The 22,184-nt window shown below is 38.2% G+C and overlaps 3 protein-coding genes across 6 annotated transcripts; 2 read left to right on the forward strand and 1 right to left on the reverse strand.

Annotated features, from left to right (window-relative positions):
- The first annotated feature begins 8 nt into the window (after nucleotides 1-8).
- gsr (glutathione reductase) lies at nucleotides 9-4,392 on the forward strand. 3 transcript variants are annotated; one of them, XM_020923474.2, is made up of 13 exons: nucleotides 9-211; nucleotides 553-724; nucleotides 1,089-1,115; nucleotides 1,189-1,277; nucleotides 1,629-1,698; nucleotides 1,907-2,054; nucleotides 2,160-2,214; nucleotides 2,346-2,445; nucleotides 2,532-2,786; nucleotides 3,010-3,121; nucleotides 3,267-3,398; nucleotides 3,489-3,622; nucleotides 3,719-4,392. In XM_020923474.2, the coding sequence occupies exons 1-13, from the start codon at nucleotides 153-155 to the stop codon at nucleotides 3,866-3,868; spliced, it is 1,503 nt and encodes a 500-aa protein (XP_020779133.1). In that variant the 5' UTR covers nucleotides 9-152; the 3' UTR covers nucleotides 3,869-4,392. The 3 variants fall into 3 exon arrangements, with proteins under 3 accessions (XP_020779133.1, XP_020779132.1, XP_055015620.1); XM_020923473.2 differs by lacking the exon at nucleotides 9-211 and having other exon boundaries at nucleotides 467-724; XM_055159645.1 differs by lacking the exon at nucleotides 9-211 and having other exon boundaries at nucleotides 597-716.
- A 1,337-nt stretch (nucleotides 4,393-5,729) lies between these two features.
- On the forward strand, nucleotides 5,730-11,902 carry slc30a9 (solute carrier family 30 member 9). Its single transcript, XM_020923443.2, has 18 exons — nucleotides 5,730-5,937; nucleotides 6,419-6,567; nucleotides 6,662-6,841; nucleotides 6,929-6,979; nucleotides 7,286-7,385; nucleotides 7,477-7,569; nucleotides 7,647-7,729; nucleotides 7,815-7,873; nucleotides 8,232-8,299; nucleotides 8,664-8,822; nucleotides 8,948-9,083; nucleotides 9,155-9,194; nucleotides 9,277-9,348; nucleotides 9,530-9,637; nucleotides 9,742-9,907; nucleotides 10,012-10,141; nucleotides 10,682-10,795; nucleotides 10,877-11,902. Exons 2-18 carry the CDS (start codon nucleotides 6,459-6,461, stop codon nucleotides 10,919-10,921), a joined length of 1,713 nt encoding a protein of 570 aa, XP_020779102.1. The 5' UTR covers nucleotides 5,730-5,937; nucleotides 6,419-6,458; the 3' UTR covers nucleotides 10,922-11,902.
- Nucleotides 11,903-13,618: 1,716 nt separating this feature from the next.
- On the reverse strand, nucleotides 13,619-20,705 carry grxcr1a (glutaredoxin and cysteine rich domain containing 1 a). Of its 2 annotated transcripts, none has more exons than XM_020923346.2 (4): nucleotides 20,292-20,705; nucleotides 17,486-17,725; nucleotides 15,402-15,467; nucleotides 13,619-13,883 (listed from the first exon to the last, which is right to left on the reverse strand). In XM_020923346.2, exons 1-4 carry the CDS (start codon nucleotides 20,703-20,705, stop codon nucleotides 13,704-13,706), a joined length of 900 nt encoding a protein of 299 aa, XP_020779005.1. In that variant the 3' UTR covers nucleotides 13,619-13,703. The 2 variants fall into 2 exon arrangements, with proteins under 2 accessions (XP_020779005.1, XP_055015451.1); XM_055159476.1 differs by having other exon boundaries at nucleotides 17,486-17,719; nucleotides 20,292-20,687.
- Between the last annotated feature and the right edge of the window lie 1,479 nt (nucleotides 20,706-22,184).

The raw sequence follows: 22,184 nt of genomic DNA on the forward strand, positions 1-22,184 counted from the left end.
TACGTGTCACAACACAGCCATGCTACTGCCACTATGAATTATACAGTGCTAGTCTGCATGGCAGTGTGATAGTGGTGTAATTGATTTAATGACCAGTCAAATTATTAATCCGCAACATGCAAAGAGCTCCAAATCCATTGCTAGCATAAAAGATGTTTCTTGCAAGATCCTGGAGGCTTCTCCCTTCTGTGTCTGTGCCAGTGATCTCACGGTGAGCATCTAACTTTAACAGTTATGTCCTTTTCTTTAAAATACTTTATCCTCTACTTTGTACAACATCTTTGCATATGTGATTTTCACATGTTATTGTGACTCTACTGCAGCCCATGTGAGAATCACCATTGTGAAAACAGTTTCTGGGATGTACACACCATTGTTGTTGCAATTCATAATGACACAGCAGTGGCTTTCACTTGACCCTCCCATTCCCCTCTGCCCAGTACAGATGGGCTAAAAGGAGAGCTTCCTGGTTATGGCATTATTAATTCTGTTATCGCAGACGCACGCTTCCCGCTGGGTTTTACATCAAAAACTTTTTCCACATATTCGCAGGGCTCTTGTTCATAGCCGCAGCATGGCCTCAGACCCGTCGACAGAGGACGTTACCCGGCTTGACTTCCTGGTGATCGGCGGCGGTTCTGGTGGTCTCGCTGGGGCTCGTCGGGCGGCGGAGCTTGGAGCAGCCACCGCGGTGATCGAGAGCCACAGACTCGGAGGTACCTGCGTGAGTAAACCCCATAGCCATATTCACTCACATGCTCTGTTAGTCTTACCACTAACGCTAAGCCTCCAGTCCACTGTAGTACACATTTACACTGTCAAATGCGGCTCCAATACTCTACCGGCCCCAGACTGCAGAGCCTATGGGAGCATCAGACGGCCTCATTTGACCTCCTTTGGTTACACGCCAGTAGATATATTTTGACAAAACGGTCAGGACACAGCTGTCCACACACTGCATTAAAATGTTCAGTAAAACTATTTGATATGTAATAATGCAAATGTGAATGTGTACTGTGTAGTGGTATGGTGGATTACAGTTTTCAACATTTTCAGGATTAAATAATGCTTCTTTTCTTCCCCAATAGGTTAATGTTGGCTGTGTTCCCAAAAAGGTATTTATTTAAATTTTCATAAAACAAAAACAAATGTCTGTTACAATCAGAAAATATTTCTTGTGTTTTAAAGGTTATGTGGAATGCAGCTGTTCATGCGGAATATCTCCATGATCACGGGGATTATGGCTTTGAAGTGGGGCAAGTGAATTTCAGCTGGGAGTAAGTTGGTTTGTTTCCTCTTCTCTTGCGTCACTTACCTGCTTCTTCCTTCTTTGTAGTTGGTTGTGAAAGATTGGTTACAAGGAGTGGCTACTTAAAGTTACAGATTTCTGCACAGTTGATCCTAATTTCAGGGTTAGTCTCAGTATTTATTGTTAGAATTCCTCTCTGCTAAGGTGCATTTACACTTATTCCGGTCAGAGTTTAGTGTAGTCCTTGTGTAGATTTGGGAACTGAGTTTGTCCAGTTTAGTGTGAGTTTCTGAGTGTGTGTGTGTGTGTGCGCACGCGCTTCCTATATTGAATACTGTTTTAAGAATGTGTACAGATATTGTCATTTTTCCCACTTTAGAACACTGAAGGCCAAACGAGATGCTTATGTAAGTCATCTGAATCGAATTTATCGCAACAATCTTGACAAGGTAAGATGTATTAGGTTTTTATTTTCATAGTGTTTTTACTTTTATTGATATAGATATAATTTAGTATTTTCCTTACTTAAAAAGAGAAAAACATAAACATAAAAAAACATGTACAAACTCCTGAAAAATCTGATTGCCATGGTTAACTAAAGATTAAAAAAAACAGAAATTCTAATAACTAGTAATAAAATAATGTGGCTATTTCCAGGCCAAAATACAGACAATTCAAGGTCAAGCCAGATTTACAAATGACCCTGAGCCTACTGTGGAGGTCAATGGAAAAAAGTTCACTGCGCCTCATATCCTCATTGCCACTGGGGGGTATCCTGCAGTGCTAAGCGAGCAAGAAGTACCAGGTTTGTTTGTTTGTTTGTTTTTTGTTTTCTTTTTTTTGGTGAGTACAAAGAAATTTTATTACATAAACATGTCATGAAGTTATGTAATTTTTTTTTTTACTTCAGGGGCTGGTCTGGGGATCACTAGTGATGGCTTTTTTGAACTTGAAAGTCTACCAAAGTAAGTTATTTTGTATTTTGTCTTTAGAAAATATATGGGTGTAGTTGTCAGCTGCTCTTAATGATAAAATCTTGCCTCCTATTTCTGTGTACTCAGTGTTGAATGTCTGGTGATATTTTGCTTCCCGTCAGGCGCAGCGTTGTGGTTGGTGCAGGGTATATTGCTGTGGAGATGGCAGGTATTCTCTCCACACTAGGTTCCAAAACATCACTTGTGATTCGTCAGTCAGGAGTAAGAAAAATATTTCTATCTCTTGAAGTAACTCACTTATTTATAATTATATAATACAATAACATGTTTTGTAATACCATTTATAGGTTTTGAGAAACTTTGACAGTCTCATTAGTGCAAACTGCACAAAGGAACTGCAAAATTCTGGAGTAGATTTGTGGAAAAATTCTCAGGTGACGTCTGTGAAGAAAACAGACAGTGGGCTGGAGTTGACTATTGCCACTAAAGATCTTGAGAAGAAAAATGACGAGGAAAAGATCAGCACTATTGGGCAAGTGGACTGTCTCCTCTGGGCTATCGGCAGACAACCAAATACATTTGGATTAAACATCGGAGGGATTGTAAGAAAGGCTTATTCCTGTGTTTTGTCTAGTAAATATATGTAGTCTTAAGCAGTTGTTGTAGCGCAAACTACAACAACTTTGAAATATTCTCTCAATACCAAAACAGTCTAGACCACTTTTCTTTCTCACCTCTAGATGTTTAGATTAATCTTCAAGAATATATTGTTATTCACAACTATTTCCAGTGCACCTGTATTGACGTGTTGGTGCATGTTTGCAGGGTGTGGAGACTGATGACAGAGGTCACATTGTTGTGGACGAGTTTCAGAACACTAGTCGACCTGGAGTCTATGCAGTCGGAGATGTGTGTGGAAAGGCACTTTTAACCCCTGGTGGGTACATATCTTTTTGTTGACATAGAATTGTTAATTTGTGGACTATAATAACAAAACACAAATATTATAGCTTTGTGGTTAATGAGTATTTTGTATTCCATACATTTAACAGTTCATCTAAAACATATGTATATATTTTTAGTTGCTATTGCTGCTGGTAGAAAGCTGGCACACAGACTTTTTGAAGGCAAAAAAGACTCAAAGTTGGATTACTCCTGCATTCCTACTGTAGTCTTTAGCCACCCACCCATTGGAACGGTTGGCCTCACAGAAGGTAAATTGAGAGGTTGTTCATGTTTATGTATACATATAGATAAGTGCTTCATCTTTTGCCCTGACTGATAGTTCCTTATGTTTCTTTCAGAGGAAGCCATTACAACAAGAGGCAAAGAAAATGTAAAAATCTACAAAACGTCTTTTACTCCAATGTATCATGCACTCACAAGCAGGAAGAGCCAGTGCATTATGAAGTTGGTGTGTGTGGGCAAAGAAGAAAAGGTATGATTATTCATTTTTAATAGTAATTTCAACTTTTAAAGTAATTAATGGAATAAGCAATACAAGATTAAAAACTATATATTTTTTTTGTTGCAGGTTGTTGGATTGCATATGCAGGGTCTTGGGTGTGATGAGATGCTTCAGGGCTTTGCTGTAGCCATCAAAATGGGTGCAACCAAATCTGACTTTGATAAAACTGTTGCTATTCACCCAACCTCATCAGAAGAGTTTGTCACAATGCGCTGAAACTTTTACCTTTGATTCTGTAGCTGGACCACAACAGACAATCAACAATTACTTTCTCAAAAATTAATTTACTGTCCCACCAGTCTAATAGTTAATCAGATCTCACTCTTTCTTTCTGTCCACAGTGTTTTGGTTTGTTTATGAATTTGTGTGTTAACTTACAGTTTAATCTTTTTAAATCTTCTAGACTCCTTACGGCCTAAAAAAGCTATTACACTTGTACTGTGTTTTTTTTACAGCAGTATACTCCCCAAAGACGGACTTTCAGGAAGGGTGATAACTAGGTGCATAAATGTTTGTGTGAATGAATATTTGTGTGAGTGTTTCACCATTGACAGAGCTAACACTTGAGAGAATTGTGTCGGTTTGCTCTGTCAATAACATGGAGGTAATACACTAGTCACAGCCTTATAAGAAAAGTGTTTAAGAAATTATTTGATTTGTTTGTTATTGCTGAGTCACTGTACAACTCTGTAGCTCTATTTTATTAAAGAGGAGTGATATTAAAACATTTGCGACACAAACTAATGAGCATATTTGGATTTATTAAACTGTGTACTAAACTGCATTATTGAGGCAGGTATTTCTAAAGTCAAGAGTCACATGCCCACTACAAGTATCAGAAAACAATTTTATTTGAATTTTGAAGCTTTACATCTGTTAAGGTGCAATGTATAACTTTTGTGGTGGCGGTCTGCTACCTTTTTATCTGCACGAGGATGTTATTACTATGCCTGGAGTGTTTCACAGAACGCCATCAAACTTCTCTATGTGGTATTATTCAATTACTTGTCTTTGTATTACTGAAAAATACCTTGAAAACATACTGTGAGTCCGTCTGCCCCCAAATCTAACCTGTAACTTGTACTGGTTTGACCTGCTTGTCATGAAGTTAGATAAGTTGAATTCCATACTGTGGAACAATCCTGGCAGAGCAAAAAAAACAAAAAACAAAACAAAAAAAACTAGCAGATGTCAGACTCCATCATCACTTCTTTCAAGTACTTTTTTGACTTTAAGTCCAAAGTTTTAGCAGCTATTTTACTTATTTACTATTGAGTAGTGTGACCAGATGTCTCTGTTTACCTGGGACAGTCCCAGCTTTGAGCTCTGTGTCCCCTATTCCAGCAGATTTATTCAAAACCAGTGATTTGTCCCAGTTTTATATAAGAAATGTCCCAGGTGTCCCTATTTTTGACCAATCCGATCCCTATCAACAGTAAAGAAGCACATAAATTGCCGTTTATTTTGGTAAAATACAGGAAAGCTGCTTAAAAATGACAAAACACAAAGAAAACTTGACAATACTGACTCATTAGTGCAGAGTTCAATTTTGACATAACATAACAATTACCACTCACTTCACAATTTTATTATTATTAACCACCCCAAACCAGGGATGTCCTAGTTTTTCATTTTGAAAATATGGTCACCCCACTATTGAATAATATTCATGGTAATATTTTTTTACTTTTTACTTCCTCTGATTATTACAGTTTTGATTTTTGAAAGCATGTTTACATTCTCTTTGAACTTTACATTTATCAAAGGGCTGCAACTTTTTTTGGCCTCTCACTTTCATGGACAGCAAGAACGCTATCATTCTGAAAGAACTTATCACTAGCTATGAACTCTTAGACCCCTACCACCCCATTTAATTTATTTAATTTATTTTTTTATTTACATTGTTCCTGCCTGACCTCTCATTTGTCATGCTTAATTACTTGATCATTTCATATTGCCATTTTGTTTGTAATATAATAATAATTATTATATAAATTATATAAAATAATGCAAACATATAATTTTGCATAATAAAAATAAAATACTAAATAAAAATACTAAATAAAAAGTTATCGTTTCACGTTGGTCTAATATCGCGAGACAAATGAGGGTAACCCGAATCACGCTCGGGTCTCACGAGATGTCCGCAGCGTCACTTGTTTCACAGCAGCGCCGATGTTTGTAGCACAGATGGACCACAGACTGTCCGCTTCTGCTGCTGCAATTTGGCTCATTGATTCTGGAAATTATCATGGATTACGCTGAACACATTTCGCCATAAAAAGGTACGATCCTCTCGTTGAACATTTTAGTGATCGGATCGTTTGGTGAGTGAAAGTTGTGAAGGAGCTCAAAGTTTAGACGCTAACTGTTAGCTTTTGGGGACAGCTACACTATTAGCCATCGTTATCAATATTATTACATTATAAAACTTTGTGTTGATTTATGGCTGGGACTGGCAGTAAGGTTAATAGTACAGATCAGCTGCTTGTAAACTATCCATGTTCGTTGTAACATTGGATAATTAACATATTAGCTGACCCGGTATGTAGCTAGCCAGCGAGCTAACCTAAGTGATTATCAGTGACATAAATTACAAATCGGCTTTTAGACCGTAGAGTTAAAATAGTAACACAATTACTATGATAGGACGACTTTCTAGTGGCAGTGTCACGAACCTAAATGATCACGTTAAACCGAATTTGTGTGGGTAACATTAAGCTCGGTGCATTGCTTACCTGGCTGTGTGTCTTTGCCTGTTCCTAGAAATCTTTCCCCGTTAAGTAGGAACGCCGCACCCAGAAGGATGTTTCCGAGCTTGGCACACAGGCCATGGCATGTGTTCTGTAGGGTCTCCCTGCACCACAGATCATCTCTGTCACACTGGAGCCCAAAGTTCACCCATTCAAGCTATGGTGAGGTCACAAAGCTACACTACATTACATTACATTGAATTACAGATTTTGTCATGCCTAAATGTTTCTACTTTATTTACTAATCTCCACACAGGTTGGCCAAGTGGAGGTATACATAGCTGGTGGCTCAGTCATCCTGACTTCCGTGTTGCAGCTCTAGGACTGAACAAGATCCAATACTACTCTACCTCCGGGTCCAGTAAAAATGACCCTCCCAAATCTGAACCGGTGGATGTCAATGAGAAGGTGGTGGGAGATTCTGAAAAATCAGCAGGTATTGTCAGTTTTGTATGCTGCGATGTTGTGATTGATCAACAGTAAACGTGTGACATGGCCAATATTCTGTTGTGCATGTGTTTAGAACCATCTGCATTGGGGACGCTGAAACCGGCTCAGCCATATCAAGTGAAAGGTAGTTTTTTCAAACATTTAATGGAGCTTGTGATTGTATCATTACACCTCAAAGAGTTATTAGTTAGTTTAGTATTTATTGTCTTATCTCTGATTTAAAATTAGACTAACATTCATTCAAAAGTATTCTGAGACTATAGCGTAAGTAAAGTTATTATAGACAAAATACATTTTTGGTCGACATGGATCTCTATGGGTGTTTTGCACATCTGGCCAGTAATGTAAAATGTGTGATGTTCAATTCTAAACTCTACATTACTCTTGAGAAGTTGGCTACTGGAACAACAATGTTTTTTGTTTTCCCCAGTGCGGGCTGTTTTAAAGAAGAGGGATTATGGGGCCAAATATACTCAGAACAACTTTATTACAGCAGTAAGAGCCATGAATGAGTTCTGTCTGAAACCAAGGTAAATTGTTCTCACATTTTTTGTCACATTCATTCATTGGATGGGTGAACTCTGCAGTGCATACTAATACTTTGGCCTATTCTTCATTCAGTGACTTAGAACAATTAAGAAAGATCAGACGGAGAAGTCCCCATGATGATACAGAGGCATTCACAGTTTTTCTGCGTTCTGACGTGGAGGCAAAGTATGTATCATAAAATTATTAATTTGCTAAATCTGTCAGAAAACAAAATTGGTTAATTATTTTTCTATGACTTTTAGAGCACTAGATGTCTGGGGGAGTCTTGAAGCTTTGGCACGAGAGAGAAATCTTAGGAAAGAAGTGGAGAGAGAGTATCAAGAAAGTATGATTTTTAACATTACCCCGATACAGTATGTGTGGGAGTTACATTATGACATTTGTTCATTTGCTCCTTTGTTCATTTCTAGATATTTTCCGCAATCAACAGTTGTTGAAGGAATACAAGGACTTTTGGGGAAACACCAAGGTAATACTATGTAGTTCTGGTTCTCCTATAGTATTTCACAACATTCTACTTCCCCTGCATTTTAAATCCAATCCACTTTATTTATATAATACATTTTATAAAACCCTTTCCAAAGTCCTCAGTAGTCATGGACATTAATTATTTTGTGATATTGTTTAGAGTGTAAAGCTACATAGATTCTGATAATGATACTTCTGAGATATATTTGTACATGTATAGTGCTTCCATTTTTTGCTGCAATATAGCATAACATTTTAGACAACAAGATACCATCTCATATTTGTAAAACTTTGCATTATCCTGAGTCTTTTAAAGAAAGTAAAGTTCATTCATATCTTTTTTTTTTTTTTTCATAAAGCCTCGATCAGGCAAGAGGACTCCCTTCTTACAAGGCCCAGGGAAAGTTGTAATGGTTGCCATTTGTATGTAAGTTGCAGCATGATGTATTTATTTCTATTTTATTCTTTTAAAAAACGTGTCTGTTCCTTGTTACTATAAAGTTAATTCAGTTTGTAACTAATAGGGTTTGCGGGAAAGTGAGGCCTCACGTGATACGGGATGATCTCTGAGATTAAAGTAATTTTGTTAAGTTTGCATCATGTGCTGGAGGTCACATGAAAAGCATCCATTGCTTATTCATAGTAGTTTTAGAGAGTTGCCCAAGATTATGAGTTATATGTTTGTATGTTTGTGTATGATTGTTTTTAGTTAACTTTAGTTAACTTAATCTAGAAACAAAATTCATCACTCCTTCACAATATTGCTGTGCACGGTGTTTGTTTGACTTTAGAAATGGGTTGAATTTCTTCTTCAAACTTTTGGCTTGGGTCTACACTGGATCAGCAAGTATGTTCTCAGAAGCCATCCACTCTCTGGCTGACACCTGCAACCAAGCTCTATTAGCACTTGGAATAAGCCAGTCTGTTCGCAACCCAGATGCTGTGCATCCGTGAGTATACCCCCAATATATATTAAAAAATGCAAACATTTATAATGTATTTTATTATTTGTATAATGTTGTGGTAGCAAACTATTTGGTCTAACTGTTGTAATGAATCTTTTTTTTTTTTTTAGGTATGGCTTCTCCAACATGCGCTACATTGCTTCTCTCATCAGTGGTGTTGGAATATTTATGATGGGAGCCGGTCTCTCCTGGTACCATGGCATCATGGGGTTGTTGCATCCAGAACCTATTGAATCGTTATTATGGGTAACTGCTACAATATGCTGCTTCTTTAGTACTATCTTAATATGAAATGCTAAAGTTTCTTTGTGATACAGGCCTACTGTATTCTTGCTGGTTCTCTGGTTTCAGAAGGAGGTGAGTACAATAAAACATGAGTGCATTTACATTACATTATCACACTGTATCATGGAAAATAAATATGCATTTTATTTTATAGCAACATTACTTGTTGCTGTGAATGAAATCAAGAGAAGTGCTCATCAGCAAGGGGTGTCCTTTTTTGATTATGGTAAGTTGATCAATGTCTAAATGACCTCTATAGTAACCTTTATATTGTCCAAATATTTCAGCAATTTACTGCTCAACCATCCTGCCTTGCAAGCAAACTAAAAGTCATTAAATAATTTTAGTGTTGATTTCAACAATTTTTATTTGGATTTACAATATTTAATAAACATATTGCTATGTAGTTATGCAGAGCCGTGACCCGAGTACAAATGTGGTTCTGCTGGAGGATGCTGCTGCTGTACTTGGGGTCATTCTGGCAGCTGGAAGTATGGGGCTGACCTCTCTTACAGGTTTGAAAAAATAGTATATAGTGTTTATGAACCTGATTTAACCCATGCAGACAAGTCTTTCCGGGTTTTGTGTTTGTTAACTAAAATCATACGTCTCTGTTCAGGTAACCCCACATATGATAGTTTGGGCTCTCTGGGTGTTGGCACGTTGTTGGGCGCTGTGTCAGCATTTCTCATCTACACAAACACTGAAGCTCTGCTGGGACGTTCCATTCAGCCTGAGCGTGTACAAAAGCTTACAGAGTTCTTAGAAAGTGACCCCGCAGTAAGGTAAGTACACTCTTCAGTAATCTACTCTTGTGTCTTATTACATTCGTCAATAAACAAAGTCTGTCTGCTCCCTTGTAATGACCACAATTTATTTTTATGGACAGAGGGATCCATGACGTGAAAGCCACAGATATAGGCTTGAGTAAAGTGCGATTTAAGGCCGAGGTGGACTTTGATGGCCGGGTGGTTACTCGATCATATTTGGAAAAACAAGACATTGACCAAATACTCAATGTAAGTATAATTTTAAGTCATTATATTATCATGTAATGCTTTTGCATTTATTATTTATTCACTACCATGGAGCAGGGCTGCAACAATTAAGCCACTAATCGTGACTAATCAGCTATGCAAAAAAAAAAAAGTAATCATATTTTTGTAACTGTAATCAGCATCTGGTCTTTATATCCTTTTAAAAACAAAGATAGTGGTAGTGTTGAATCAAAATATCAAATAAATGTTCTTCATTAGTACACTTTGTAAATATTCTCTATTTAGAAGCCCTCAGTCAACATATTTCAACCTTTATTTAGTTTATAATGTACTTAAAAGGCAATGTACATTAAAAATAACCAGTATGCACAAATAAAACAACAGTATTTAGATATAGCTAGATTAGACTTATATATATTTATATACAAACTAATTCCTTTTTATTCATGGTTAATCACACTTAACAGGGAGTTGATGGGATTATGAGATGTATATTTTTGAAAATTGTAATTTTACTATCTATGACACTTCTTTATGCCTCTCTGTAACTGTGTCCTGAAGGATATTCAACAGGTAAAGACTACAGAGGAGCTTGAAAACTTCATGCTAAAACATGGTGAGAACATCATTGACACATTAGGAGCTGAAGTGGACCGTTTGGAGAAAGAACTCAAGGTATAAATATTGTCTGTTATATTTCCCTGTTAATTACAGTTCAAGTTCAATTTACTCTAATACATGTTTCGTTTGTTTTAGCAACGTAACCCAGAGGTCCGTCATGTAGACTTGGAGATTCTATGAAATTAGTGGAAGTTCTCACAACAGAAGACATTTAGAAATAAAACAGAAGACATTGACAAAGATGAGGAGTGTCAACCGGTGCAATATTCCTTTATCTTGGTCCATATAACACTGTAGAGTCATCAAATCTAGTGTAAAAACTGACTGTGTTGCTTTCTCTCCCTGCTTCATGAAGGTAATGTATTTTGACTAGACTTGTTGCATAGTCTGTTGATCAATTCTTGAAGTCACAAAGCAGATATAGTTCTGTGAGATCAGTCTCACAGAGAGTATTTGCATTTGAAGGTTCAATTATACAGTTTGTGTCAGAACTACTAGTTCATACCCATACTCATTGTTTTTATAATGGAGCCACGCATATAATGGTACCCTGTTCCTACTAAAGAAACATATTTATTCAGACAAAATTTTATTATATTATTATGGCAATAATAGTCCCTTAAATTAAGCGTTTTTTTATTACAAACACACCTGGCCTGTTATTTTACACGCTTCAAAATGTTGCTACAGTGAGAACAATAGCAAGTCTGATTTCTAATAATTATTTGAATTACACATGTAAAAATGTGTGCAACACTCATCTATTGAACATTTTTAAGCACAATCCATGGGAAATCCACAAGCAACAGCAACCCATTTTTTCACTTCTTATTTGGCAGCTTAGCACCAGATGACTGTACTATCCCAAAGATAAGGAGATGAGTATTAATATGAAAACCTTCAATAACTAGTAGAAAATAAGTTTCTGTAATTAAATCCACGCATCTTCTCAAAGCCTTGCTAGGAGTGGTTAGGTTGTCTTTACCCTCAATTACAAAGTGAAATGACTGGGATTCAAATCTTTATTCATGAGGAAGGCCAACATTTCATCTGTACCCAAAACGATGTTAATAATGTAATATTTCAGTGCTTATTGTGTTTTCACTGCTGAAGAAGGTTGATTAAAATCTGAATAATTTAATAAATTATTTTGCCATTTCAGTGTGCTTATTTTCTTACAAGTATTGTTACATAGCAATTTAATAGGACAAAACGTGTGATAGCTAAAAATAAAAGATTTGTCTTATTAAAAAGAAAACTTGCATTGAGGTCTCCTTTTTCTGGACGGTTGACTGGAATGTAAACCCAAGTCCATTAGATGGTGCAGTTGTAAAGATGAACGAGAGGGGGGAGCAGTACCCTGTGCGCTGACGTCAATAAAAACAGTGGTTTTCTACCAGTCTGCGCATTGACCGACCATTCAAAACATTACGCTCAGCGTCGAGGCTGGACCACGCCAGGCTACTCGACTGAAATAAATACCATCAAAGCAGAGAAGCGGACAAACGCCATTGCAGGTTTTTGACCATTGAATGTTGTTTTTACATTTTGGCTGTTGCGCGCATCAGTGTCATGTCTCGTCATACCATTCCCAAGTCAGCTGTGCCTGTGCCACTGCCCATCTATTTCTTCCATATCTCCCTTCGTTAGAAAAAAGGTTTCCATTGTGCACATTTATCAACAACAGCCACGTTATTTCTAAGGCAAGGCTCGCACAAGCGTCGATGCGCTCCTGTCATCAATACATCCCCAAGGCATCCAAATCCATGATTTTACACAACACCGCTGCACATAAGATTCCTATTGCTACATTAATTAAAATATGCATTTGCTTTGCAACGGCCTTGTCGTTTATTTTTTTTTTTTTTTTCGACATTCCTTTTTGCCCATACTGTGTTCTGGGCGCTCGCATCTCACAGACGTGGGCGCAGTAGACCTGCACAGTATGCTCCAGATTTCCACAATATGCGCCCTCCATCCATCTCCACAATGGGCTAGTGGGCTTTCAAGAGCCCCATGGTCTTCAGCAGGAAATCAAAAATTATAAACATGACTCTGTGTTGGGTTTAAATGCCACGGCGACCCAACTTCCTCCACCATTTTACGCACAGTCGATGTGTTGGTGGTTTTAAATGATTGGTCTTGTTCTTACAGGGGCATTTTCATCTAGAATGATCCTGGTTGTGTGGTGGCAGGAGAACTCCTCATGGCGGACCACATCACTGTGCTCTGTGCTTTTAGCCTCTTTACAGTGCTGCCTTGTCTAATCAGGTTCAAGCAGCATTGTACAGGGCTATGACGGCGCAGAGAGCTGGACTCCGGCCTCTTGCTGGTACCACCGCGTTTCGTTTCCCGGACCCGCTGCCATGGACGCGGTCCAACAGATGACATCATCCGGTCAAAACCCTCAAACGACGTGGGATCTCGTTTAGATATGGAGAACTTCAATGTGTAAATGGAGCTGTGCTTTCTCAGATATTCCAAAAAGGAAATGTGGCTCTCAGAGAGTTCGCGCTTAAGCAATGGTACGGTTATGTCCCTTTGTTGCAGACATAAACTGGATGGTATTTTTGAATGTACTCCACTGATATTGTTCGTTTGTATAATTGAAACAGTATTAATAAAAAAAAATAATTCAAACTGTAAACTGATGCTCACCATGATGACCTACTTTCCCTCACTGTCTCACCAGTTACTTAACCTGTCTGATATGGGATTAGTAATGACACCTGTGTTAATGAAAGGACCTCAGCACTAACAAGCTTACAGCGGGGAAAGTGGCTGTAGTGAACAGCCAAGCATTTCTCCTGTACAGACACACATCACACCACAAAATGAGCACAACGTTTTATTACAAATTATCAGCTACAATGGCCACGGAAAAATATGCTGATAAGTTCATAGTCCAGAGTTAACTTTTGGAGGGTCAAAGGGCACAGGGTCAGGCACTTGTATAGGATCCTTACTGGCTGCAGCTCCTACAGGCCTGCAGGCCATTCTCGTTGCAGGAAGTGCACTTGAGGGCTTTGAAGGAATCCGTGAAGCAATTGCGAAACACAGACATCTTGCTGCCATGGCACGTTGGGCACGGGACGAAGGCGAATCCCCCACACATCTGGCACGTTTGAGGTTGCTGCACCCTCTGAGGAGACACACAATCCTTTAATTAGTATGAGGCATATGAAGATGACCTCTGTTAAAATGACCAAGTTCTAGTCAAGCTGAACTGTTTAATAGGCTACTGGCTATTAAAAGTATGATCATTTAATGTCACACATAGGAACTGTATGTAAAATTTAGACTTTTTCATATTCCATATGACATATCTAACACGTTCAAATCAAAAATAGCTTTTACTAGTATCAATTGTAATGCTGATTCTTGTTCTACTTTCCAAAAAAAGACATGATGACTCAGTTGTTTATGTTATAATTTGGTGTTTTGGCTCTCAAGATGATTATCCAATCAGAAAACATAATGAGCCCCACATGTGTCTCTCATTTGGGTTGCCAGTTCCGATGCTGAAACCCAGCATAAAAGGACTCTGTCTGATCTGAATCCTCACTACCTAAATCCTAGCTCCTGCAGCCAATTTCTAATCAGTGTTAGTGCAGCCTCTGCAGCATGAGACTACGTGGGGGTGGAGGACATGTATTGCTGCTTGTTTTTTGAGTTTGAGTATTTTCGTTTTTATCCTCACTGGTTTTGTTTTTATTTTTACTTCACTGATGACTTATGTTTAAAAAATATAAATATCGAAATGGTAAAAAAAGTAATAATATGCCAATGATTTGTAAAGCTGATACACTTACAGAACGATCAGTGGGACAGTTGCATACTGTTCTGTTTTTGCGTTTGAGTATTTTCTTTTTCATCTTCACTGGTTTTGTTTCTGTTTTTATTTTATAAACTGTGGTTTGTTAAATATATAAATAGTTAGAAAAAAATATATATAATCATGAATCATGAAATCATTAGTTTCTTGTCATAGCAGACACACCTACAGACCTATTAGGCTTACAGTCTACTTTGAGAGTTGGCCATTTTCTTTACAACTATATTTCTAAATAGAGGCCATTTTACTACTGCTTCTGGTCTGATTAGCTTACGCCTGACCTTTCTGTACCACACTCTTTTCAATAGCCCACAGCCAGCTGAATACATATCTTAAATGTCATTACACACACTGATTTCTTCCACTATAGGCATTCCTGTTTGCACTAAAACACAAATGAGAATGCAAAACCTGAATATTCCTGCTGGCTAACTACATTATATGATGCCAGCATTACAGTGCACTGCCTCCTGTTTGAATAAATGTGTTAGAAATCCAATCAATAACCGGCTTTTCCATTATTGATGACTGCACATTGACGTGCATCTATCTTTCGCACTGCAGTTGTCTCATGTTTTATGGATGATGAGGGGAGTGGGGAGTGACTGCTCTGTTTTCTTGGTGTTCATTTTGACTGCTTCGGACACACTATCTAAATTTATTATGAGACTATAATCGCCATATGCTTTGGTTTTCTGGTTGCTATAGTGTACAAGGCGTATTTCCATGAATCTGGGCAAAAGTAATTAATATTTAAACAATGATTTGTAGCCAATCAGCCATTCCATATTTTGCTGCAAAGGAGGAGTGAAAATAAAGTTGTACCTCAATTTTTGTTAAGAGGTCTTGGAGTTCTCCTGATTCGTTCATGCCTAAGATTTTTTCAGCTCCCTGAAAGAAAAAAAATATTATATTCAGTATTATATATGAAAAATCCCTCAGTCATCCAGGTAGAATCCATGGCAAAAGGAGAAATTCGATTTGTCAATTGGACAAAAGTTTGTTTGGTCAAATATGTTTCACAGGTCATCCAAGCTGCTTCTACAGTTCTGATCAAAATGCTGGTAAATACTTTATTATATCTGCCTGCAGGGAGGAGCTAACTGTAGTGAAACTACTCTGAAACTAACACTCCACTTTTTTACAGTTTCTGTTAGTTATTAAGACTATTGTACTTGCACTGAGCGTGGGGTCTTATTAGTATAACCATTCAGGGTCATGATAGGTGCTTTCACACCTCTGGACCTGACCTCTGGACCTATCCCTATTGTTCTCTTGTTTGTTTTGATTAAGGCCTGAGGATGGAGTTGTAAATGGAAGAAAAATGATGTCTGAGTCCTCCATTTCTGTTTAAAGAAGGATTCTCTTTTTTTAAACAAAAATAGCTTCTTTAACTCCCCTCTCAAACCAATTCTTTTCTCTGGCTAAGATCTGGACCTCACTATCCTCAGAGGAGTGGCTTGTGACTTTTAAGTGGAGATGACAGCAGACTGAGGTCCACTGCTGCTCTCTCGTCTGTGTTGGTACATCTTCTTGTGAAGTGGCTGTTTTGTTTCTCCAGTGTAGCGCTTACTGCAGTCTTCACTACACTGAATGGAGTAGACCACATTGCTTTGTTTGTGGCTTGGTGTTTTGTCTTTGGGTGCTTCAGTTTCTGGTTGGTTTAAAAGGGGAGTTAAGGAGGCTATTTTTATTTTTAAAAAGAGAGTCTTTCTTTAAATAGAAATGGAGGACAAACCACCTATCTCCTATTTACAACTCCATGCTCAAACCTAAATCTAAACAAACAAGAGAACAAGAGGTGTAGCCAGGTCAGGTCCAGAGGTGTGAAAACACCCATCATGGCCCTGAATGGTTATGCTAATAACATCCCACAAGATCAATAGGCTTATCTAACTAACAGAAACTGTAAACAAGTAAGTGTGTTAGTTTCAGAGTAGTTTCATTGTAGTTAGGTCCTCTCTGCAGACAGATATAAGGAAGTATCCAACAGCATTTTGACCAGAACTGAAGAAGCAGCTTGGATGAGCTGCGAAACATATTCAACCAAATAAACTTTTGTCCAGTTGACAAATTTAATTTCTCCTTTTGCCATTCAGTATTATTTCAAAGGAGAAATTCCTGGACGACTGAGGGATTTCACAGAGGAATATTAAGTATCAGTGGCAGTTGTAGTACCCCGTGGTGGAAAGAGTACTGAAAATTGTATTTGTGTTCAAGTGACAGTATAATCTGTTAGAAATGTACTGTTTTTTCTAAATGTAAAAAGACAGATTTGATTAATGATTTTCCTAATCAAGTCCTACTTTCAGTCTTGGTTTAGCCATACTGGCTTGTCAAAGCGTGATCTCATCAGATTTCAGAAGCTAAGCAAGGCCAGGCCTGGTTAATACTTGGATGGGAGACCACCGGAACCATACCGGCTGCCACAGTGGTGCCGCCAGTGGCAAAAACTGTTGTTGTGTCCTCAGGCAAGGCACTTTACCCACTTTGCCCACTACTGATGGCACAACTTGGCAGCCTCACTTCTGTAAGTGTATCCCAGGGCAGCTGAAGCTACAATAGTGAGAAGTCAATAAATAATAGTGAAGTCAATAAATAATGCTAGGTATCTTGAAAGGCATATTATAGACTTTTTTGAGTAGTAAATTACAATATGTGTATTTTGTTTTAATTTAACTATATAAAATACAATAAATATTGCAGCAATATCATTAAAGCAATACAAAACAAAGATCACACATTTGTCTTATATTGTGCAGCCTAACGAAATGTATTCAATTACAGTAACTTGAGAATTTGTTGTTAGTTACATTCCACCGCTGAGTAGTAGTAATAACACTTTATATTATTTAGTAGTAGTAGTAATATTAGTAGTAGTAGTAGTAGTGCAGTTTGATATTACTGACCCCAAGGTAGTGGCCATCTATGAACACCACAGGTAGTGAGGGCGGCTCTCCGACTCGTCTGCAGCGCTCCTCCAGCTCTTTGCCAAAGTCCGAGTCCAAAGCGATGTTCTTCTCCACAAACCTGACCCGGTGGTTCTGGAATATCTTCCTAACCAGCTCACAGCGCTCAAAGGTGGTCCTCACCACACGGAAGCTCGTTGTGTAAATGACTATACGGCCAAATTCAAGAGACAGCTCCAGCTGTGTACAGAGAAAGCATGAGAAGTTAGGAGACAGACAGTGTGACTGTGTTTACAAGCACACCAAAATGTGATCTTTGTCTGATTTCTGGAGTTATCAGATTATTGAAATGTCACGTAAACAGTGCCTGTGGTTACATGCACATGTCAAAATGTGATTACTATCAGCTATTTGGAGTTATAAGATTATTATTTACATGTAAACCGTTAAATCATCTGATTTCTTTTTGATCATGGTCCCTGTGATTAGTCACATCAGATTTTGCAGTTTGAATGTCATTAATAATCAAAATAGGGCAAAGTAATGTGGCAAAGACAAAAATGAAAGAGTAAATGTCCAAGAGTGAAATTACTTTATAATTCATAATAGCCTACTTTGTCTTCGAATACAACAGTCACTCTGAAAATCTACTGATTAACTGACACATGTCACCAAGTGTTTTTGATAATCAGATTTCTGCATGTGAACACACAAAAGCTTACAATAAACTTTTATACGCAAAAAAATGTTTTCAGCATGGAATATTTTGTAATATTATCATCAAGACCAATTTCGGAAAGGTTTAGGAAAATTTTGTTATATTTATGTGATTTGTATCAATACCTGCTCAAATATGTATCTAGTCTCAGTGTCCATAAGTAGATATAAGTAGCCTATTGACTGACTGATTGATGTTTTACTTAAAATAACCACAAAAGGATTTAATTGAGTCTTTTTTGCAGTAACTTTTCTCTGGCTGAGGGCTTTTAGCTGGTACACTGTCGACAATTACACAATGGATAGGCTGACACTTTCCAAACCCACCACCCCACAGTACTCTTTTCACTAAAGTTTATTCTGAGGCACTTGTTTCTGGTATTGTATCCTAATCTGTGAATGTTTGCTTTCCATGAACGCACAGATTTCCTGGACAGTGGGATTTATTTACCCCTCAATTATTAAGTGTTATTAATAATGGACACAGCCGATAGCTACACCACACAGACAAGCTAAACAAGATGAAGAGGAGAGTGCCTAAAAGTAGATAAACAAAACAACCACAGCATTTAAAAGTCATTAGGATATACTACTTTCCTGATGTCCTTTTTTAATCTATTGGCTGCTGGAGCATACATAGTGGCAGAGTGGTTAGCAAAACTACAACATCCTCCAGTGTTCCAGTTTGTAGTCTCCTAACATTATAAAAATGTCCATGTTTTAGATTATGAAGTTCAATGACTAAACTAAGATAAGCCTTTATTTTCTTTATGAGCATAAGCATAAGCATGACACTGTCTTGCATTTATTCAATTAAAGGTGTTGAAAACCTGTTGAAATCTGGAAAAAACATGCATTCTTACTATGAGTGGGAACACGTTTCCACAGATCTTGAACTTGGTGTAATGGCATCACCTGTTATTCTCCACTGATATGGCACATTACCAGACAAAGATACAGTTCAGATCTGTGGAGAGGGGACCCCACTCACAGTTTTTGCGCAATAAAAAACTGTAATTGAAAAGAAGGCAAGATAGGAAAATATAATGCCATACTGCGGAACATTCTAGACAAAGCAGTTACATCTCCATGGAGGTGAGCAGGTGAGGGACCATTATTTCATTAGGGACATCACTCACTGGATTCCCGAGGCATTTATTCTCTCTATCCAGACACTAATCTGAACTCCTGTTGATAAGAGGCTTTATCTAGGCTATTGCAACACCCTGTCTTCATTCAATTTAATGTAAAAAGAAAAAAATGTTTTTAATATGACCTTTAGACTGTTACAAACTATGGTGTTGGTGGCATCAGGGACACTACTAGAAAGCAAATTGGTGAAAATGCATTAACCTGATTAGTTTCCCTTGAAACACTTACCGAAATGCATCATCAAACTTTAATTACCCTGTGACCTTGTCCTCTATTGTACTCTCTTATCCCAGCCACAGTGCTACTCTCGGACAGGTGAAACTGGAATTTGGCAGAACAGTTGGACAGTTTCAGTTTGGTGCTCCTATTATTTCTACTTAGCATTATCGGCTTACACCAACTACTACTACTAATACTACTTCTAGCCATTTGCTCCTACTACTGCTACTCCTAGGCTACTACTTATTAGGCTTGCTTACAACCACAACAACTACTAGGCCTAATTCTACTACTACACCTACTTTTAGGCTTACTACTACACCTATTACTACTATTTACTATTCATGCTTACAACAGCAAGTATTGCTACTACTAATACTACTACTACAGTTCAATAGGCATACCTAGAAAATTGGTTCAATCTTTTTTGTAGGCCTATTGACAGGTTTCAGGTGACACAATATTCTGCCAATAATATTTGGGCTATTTTATACAGATGGGGGCAGCTATATTGTTAAAATGCAGATTTCTGTAGCAATGAGTGAGTTCTTGGGTCTAGTCTATAATAGAAATTATTAGATTCAGCATTTGTGAATTTACCTTTTGGATATTTCATGACAAAGTGTAGAGTAATAGGGGAAAAATGAGATCATGACATTATAAAATCTGAAAATACCCATAACCTCAACAAGTTTTAGAACTTTTTGTTAATACTTACACTATTGGTGGTAGGCAAGCTCTCAAAAAGTGCCTGCCCAGCGCTGACTTTGTGCTTGACCCCACGTACTGTCCCGTTCTGGCTGAGTATGTTGACCCGTTTGGTGGTGAGCACGCGGTCCTTGGTCCCCCCTGCAAACATAAGCATCTCATCGGGCTCGCTCTCACTGTCGTCCAGCTCTGACCCCACAAATCCGTAGAACTGTCCATGAGAATCCCCGCTTGTGGAGGGGGTACTGGCCCGATCCGCGTCCGAGTTACTGGTGCAGTCCGAATCCAGGGAGTCCGATGGTCCCTCATCTTTGAACATCTCCTTGAGCACCCGGCCGCTGCTTCCCGAGGCTACCCGGAACCTCACCCGCTTCTGGGGCTTGTCCTGACCCACTGTCCCCTCCATCCCCTCTGTCCCGTCCATTTGGTCCCCTTTGCCCTCTCACATGTCCCACAGAGAAACTGTGCGCCACGTGCCTCTTCATCCAAGGGGTAAAAGTGGAGTGATGTGCTCCATTGGATTACCACAGGGTTTAATCCTCACAGTTTGAAGGCATCTAAAAAAGAGCGGAGCCTGTAAACTGCCTCACGGTCACCCTCACTCGGACTGTGAATAATGAATGGGGTGCTGCTATGGCAACGGAGCACGCTCAGAAAAGGTAAAGTGATAGTTGGGTCATAAATTATTCATCTCGATTTACACAGTTTTTACTCAAGTTGGTTACGCAGGGTTGTGATGCCATAATCAGGACAGAGCATTTATTATTCACCTTAGGCCTATATTTCAAGTAGTAAAGGAAAGGAAGTTCTGGAAATAATGAATTAATAATTAACCAATTAGCTCATTGGTGGTTTCATATTCAAGAATGTGATGATGTTTTGGCCAAATAAAAACACCTTGTTGGCTTGAAAACAAAATGAAAAAATTTCAGTAATATGGGGTCCAAATAGCAAAATAGTCCACTGATGGTATGTGTACAAGTAGGTGAAGTTAAGTAGTTTTCAAATTCTAAAATGAGGCTAACTCTCAGATGGAGCCTGTTGTCCTGATTACAACTGAACAAGCACTTGGATAGATGGTGAAAAGTCTTCATTCTAAAACTTTTGTCCATTAACAGAATAACATTTTCTTTTGATTAGTCTGCTATTTCCAGAAGAAATACGCTAAAAGGTGCACAAATGACTGAACCCTAAACTCACCATATTACATGAAAAATCTGTATTTTAACGATATTCATTTTAGCTGTCCCCATCTGTATTATATAATATAATATGATCGAACTGTAACTTGTAACTGTATTTTTTGCGTCTGGGGCCCCATCTATGAGCTAAGGTAGCTTCAGAGGAGTTCCCTTTTAGAGGAATTTAAAGTATGAACTACTTTAAATGTTTGTAAATTGTTTTGTAAATAAATAAATACAATAAAATTATATTATTGATGTGCAGTGTAAATATTGCAGCAACAGCAACTGCAACTGGAATTTCCTTTGGGATCAATAAAGTCTGTCTTTCTCTCTCTCTGTTGGCCTACAGAATGTTGTGATGGTATTTAGCAATATGGTGGGTTAGTAATATAATGATAAAATAAAAATCAAGAGCCATTTTACCAGGTTGTATAAAACAAACTGACTTCAATTATAACATATTATTCTACTTTTCACTTGTAGAGCTAAACCACACCTTTACTGTAACAGGTACCAGCATGGCTATAATGATGTAAGTGGCTCTCCCCTGTGGCCAGAGCAGGGGTGCAGGTGTTCAGTGGCCGCCCTGCCCCTGCCTGAGCCGAGCAGAACAGGGTCACACTGTATAATGTGTCAGTGTGACAGAAAACAGCAGTGAGGCCACAAACGCCCACAGCACTTCCCCAGAGAGAAGGCACGTCTGCTGGAGAGGAGAGCAG

This window comes from Boleophthalmus pectinirostris, unplaced genomic scaffold (genome assembly GCF_026225935.1).
Source record: "Boleophthalmus pectinirostris isolate CB_2022bp ecotype Guang Dong unplaced genomic scaffold, ASM2622593v1 HiC_scaffold_23, whole genome shotgun sequence".
NCBI lineage: Eukaryota > Metazoa > Chordata > Actinopteri > Gobiiformes > Gobiidae > Boleophthalmus > Boleophthalmus pectinirostris.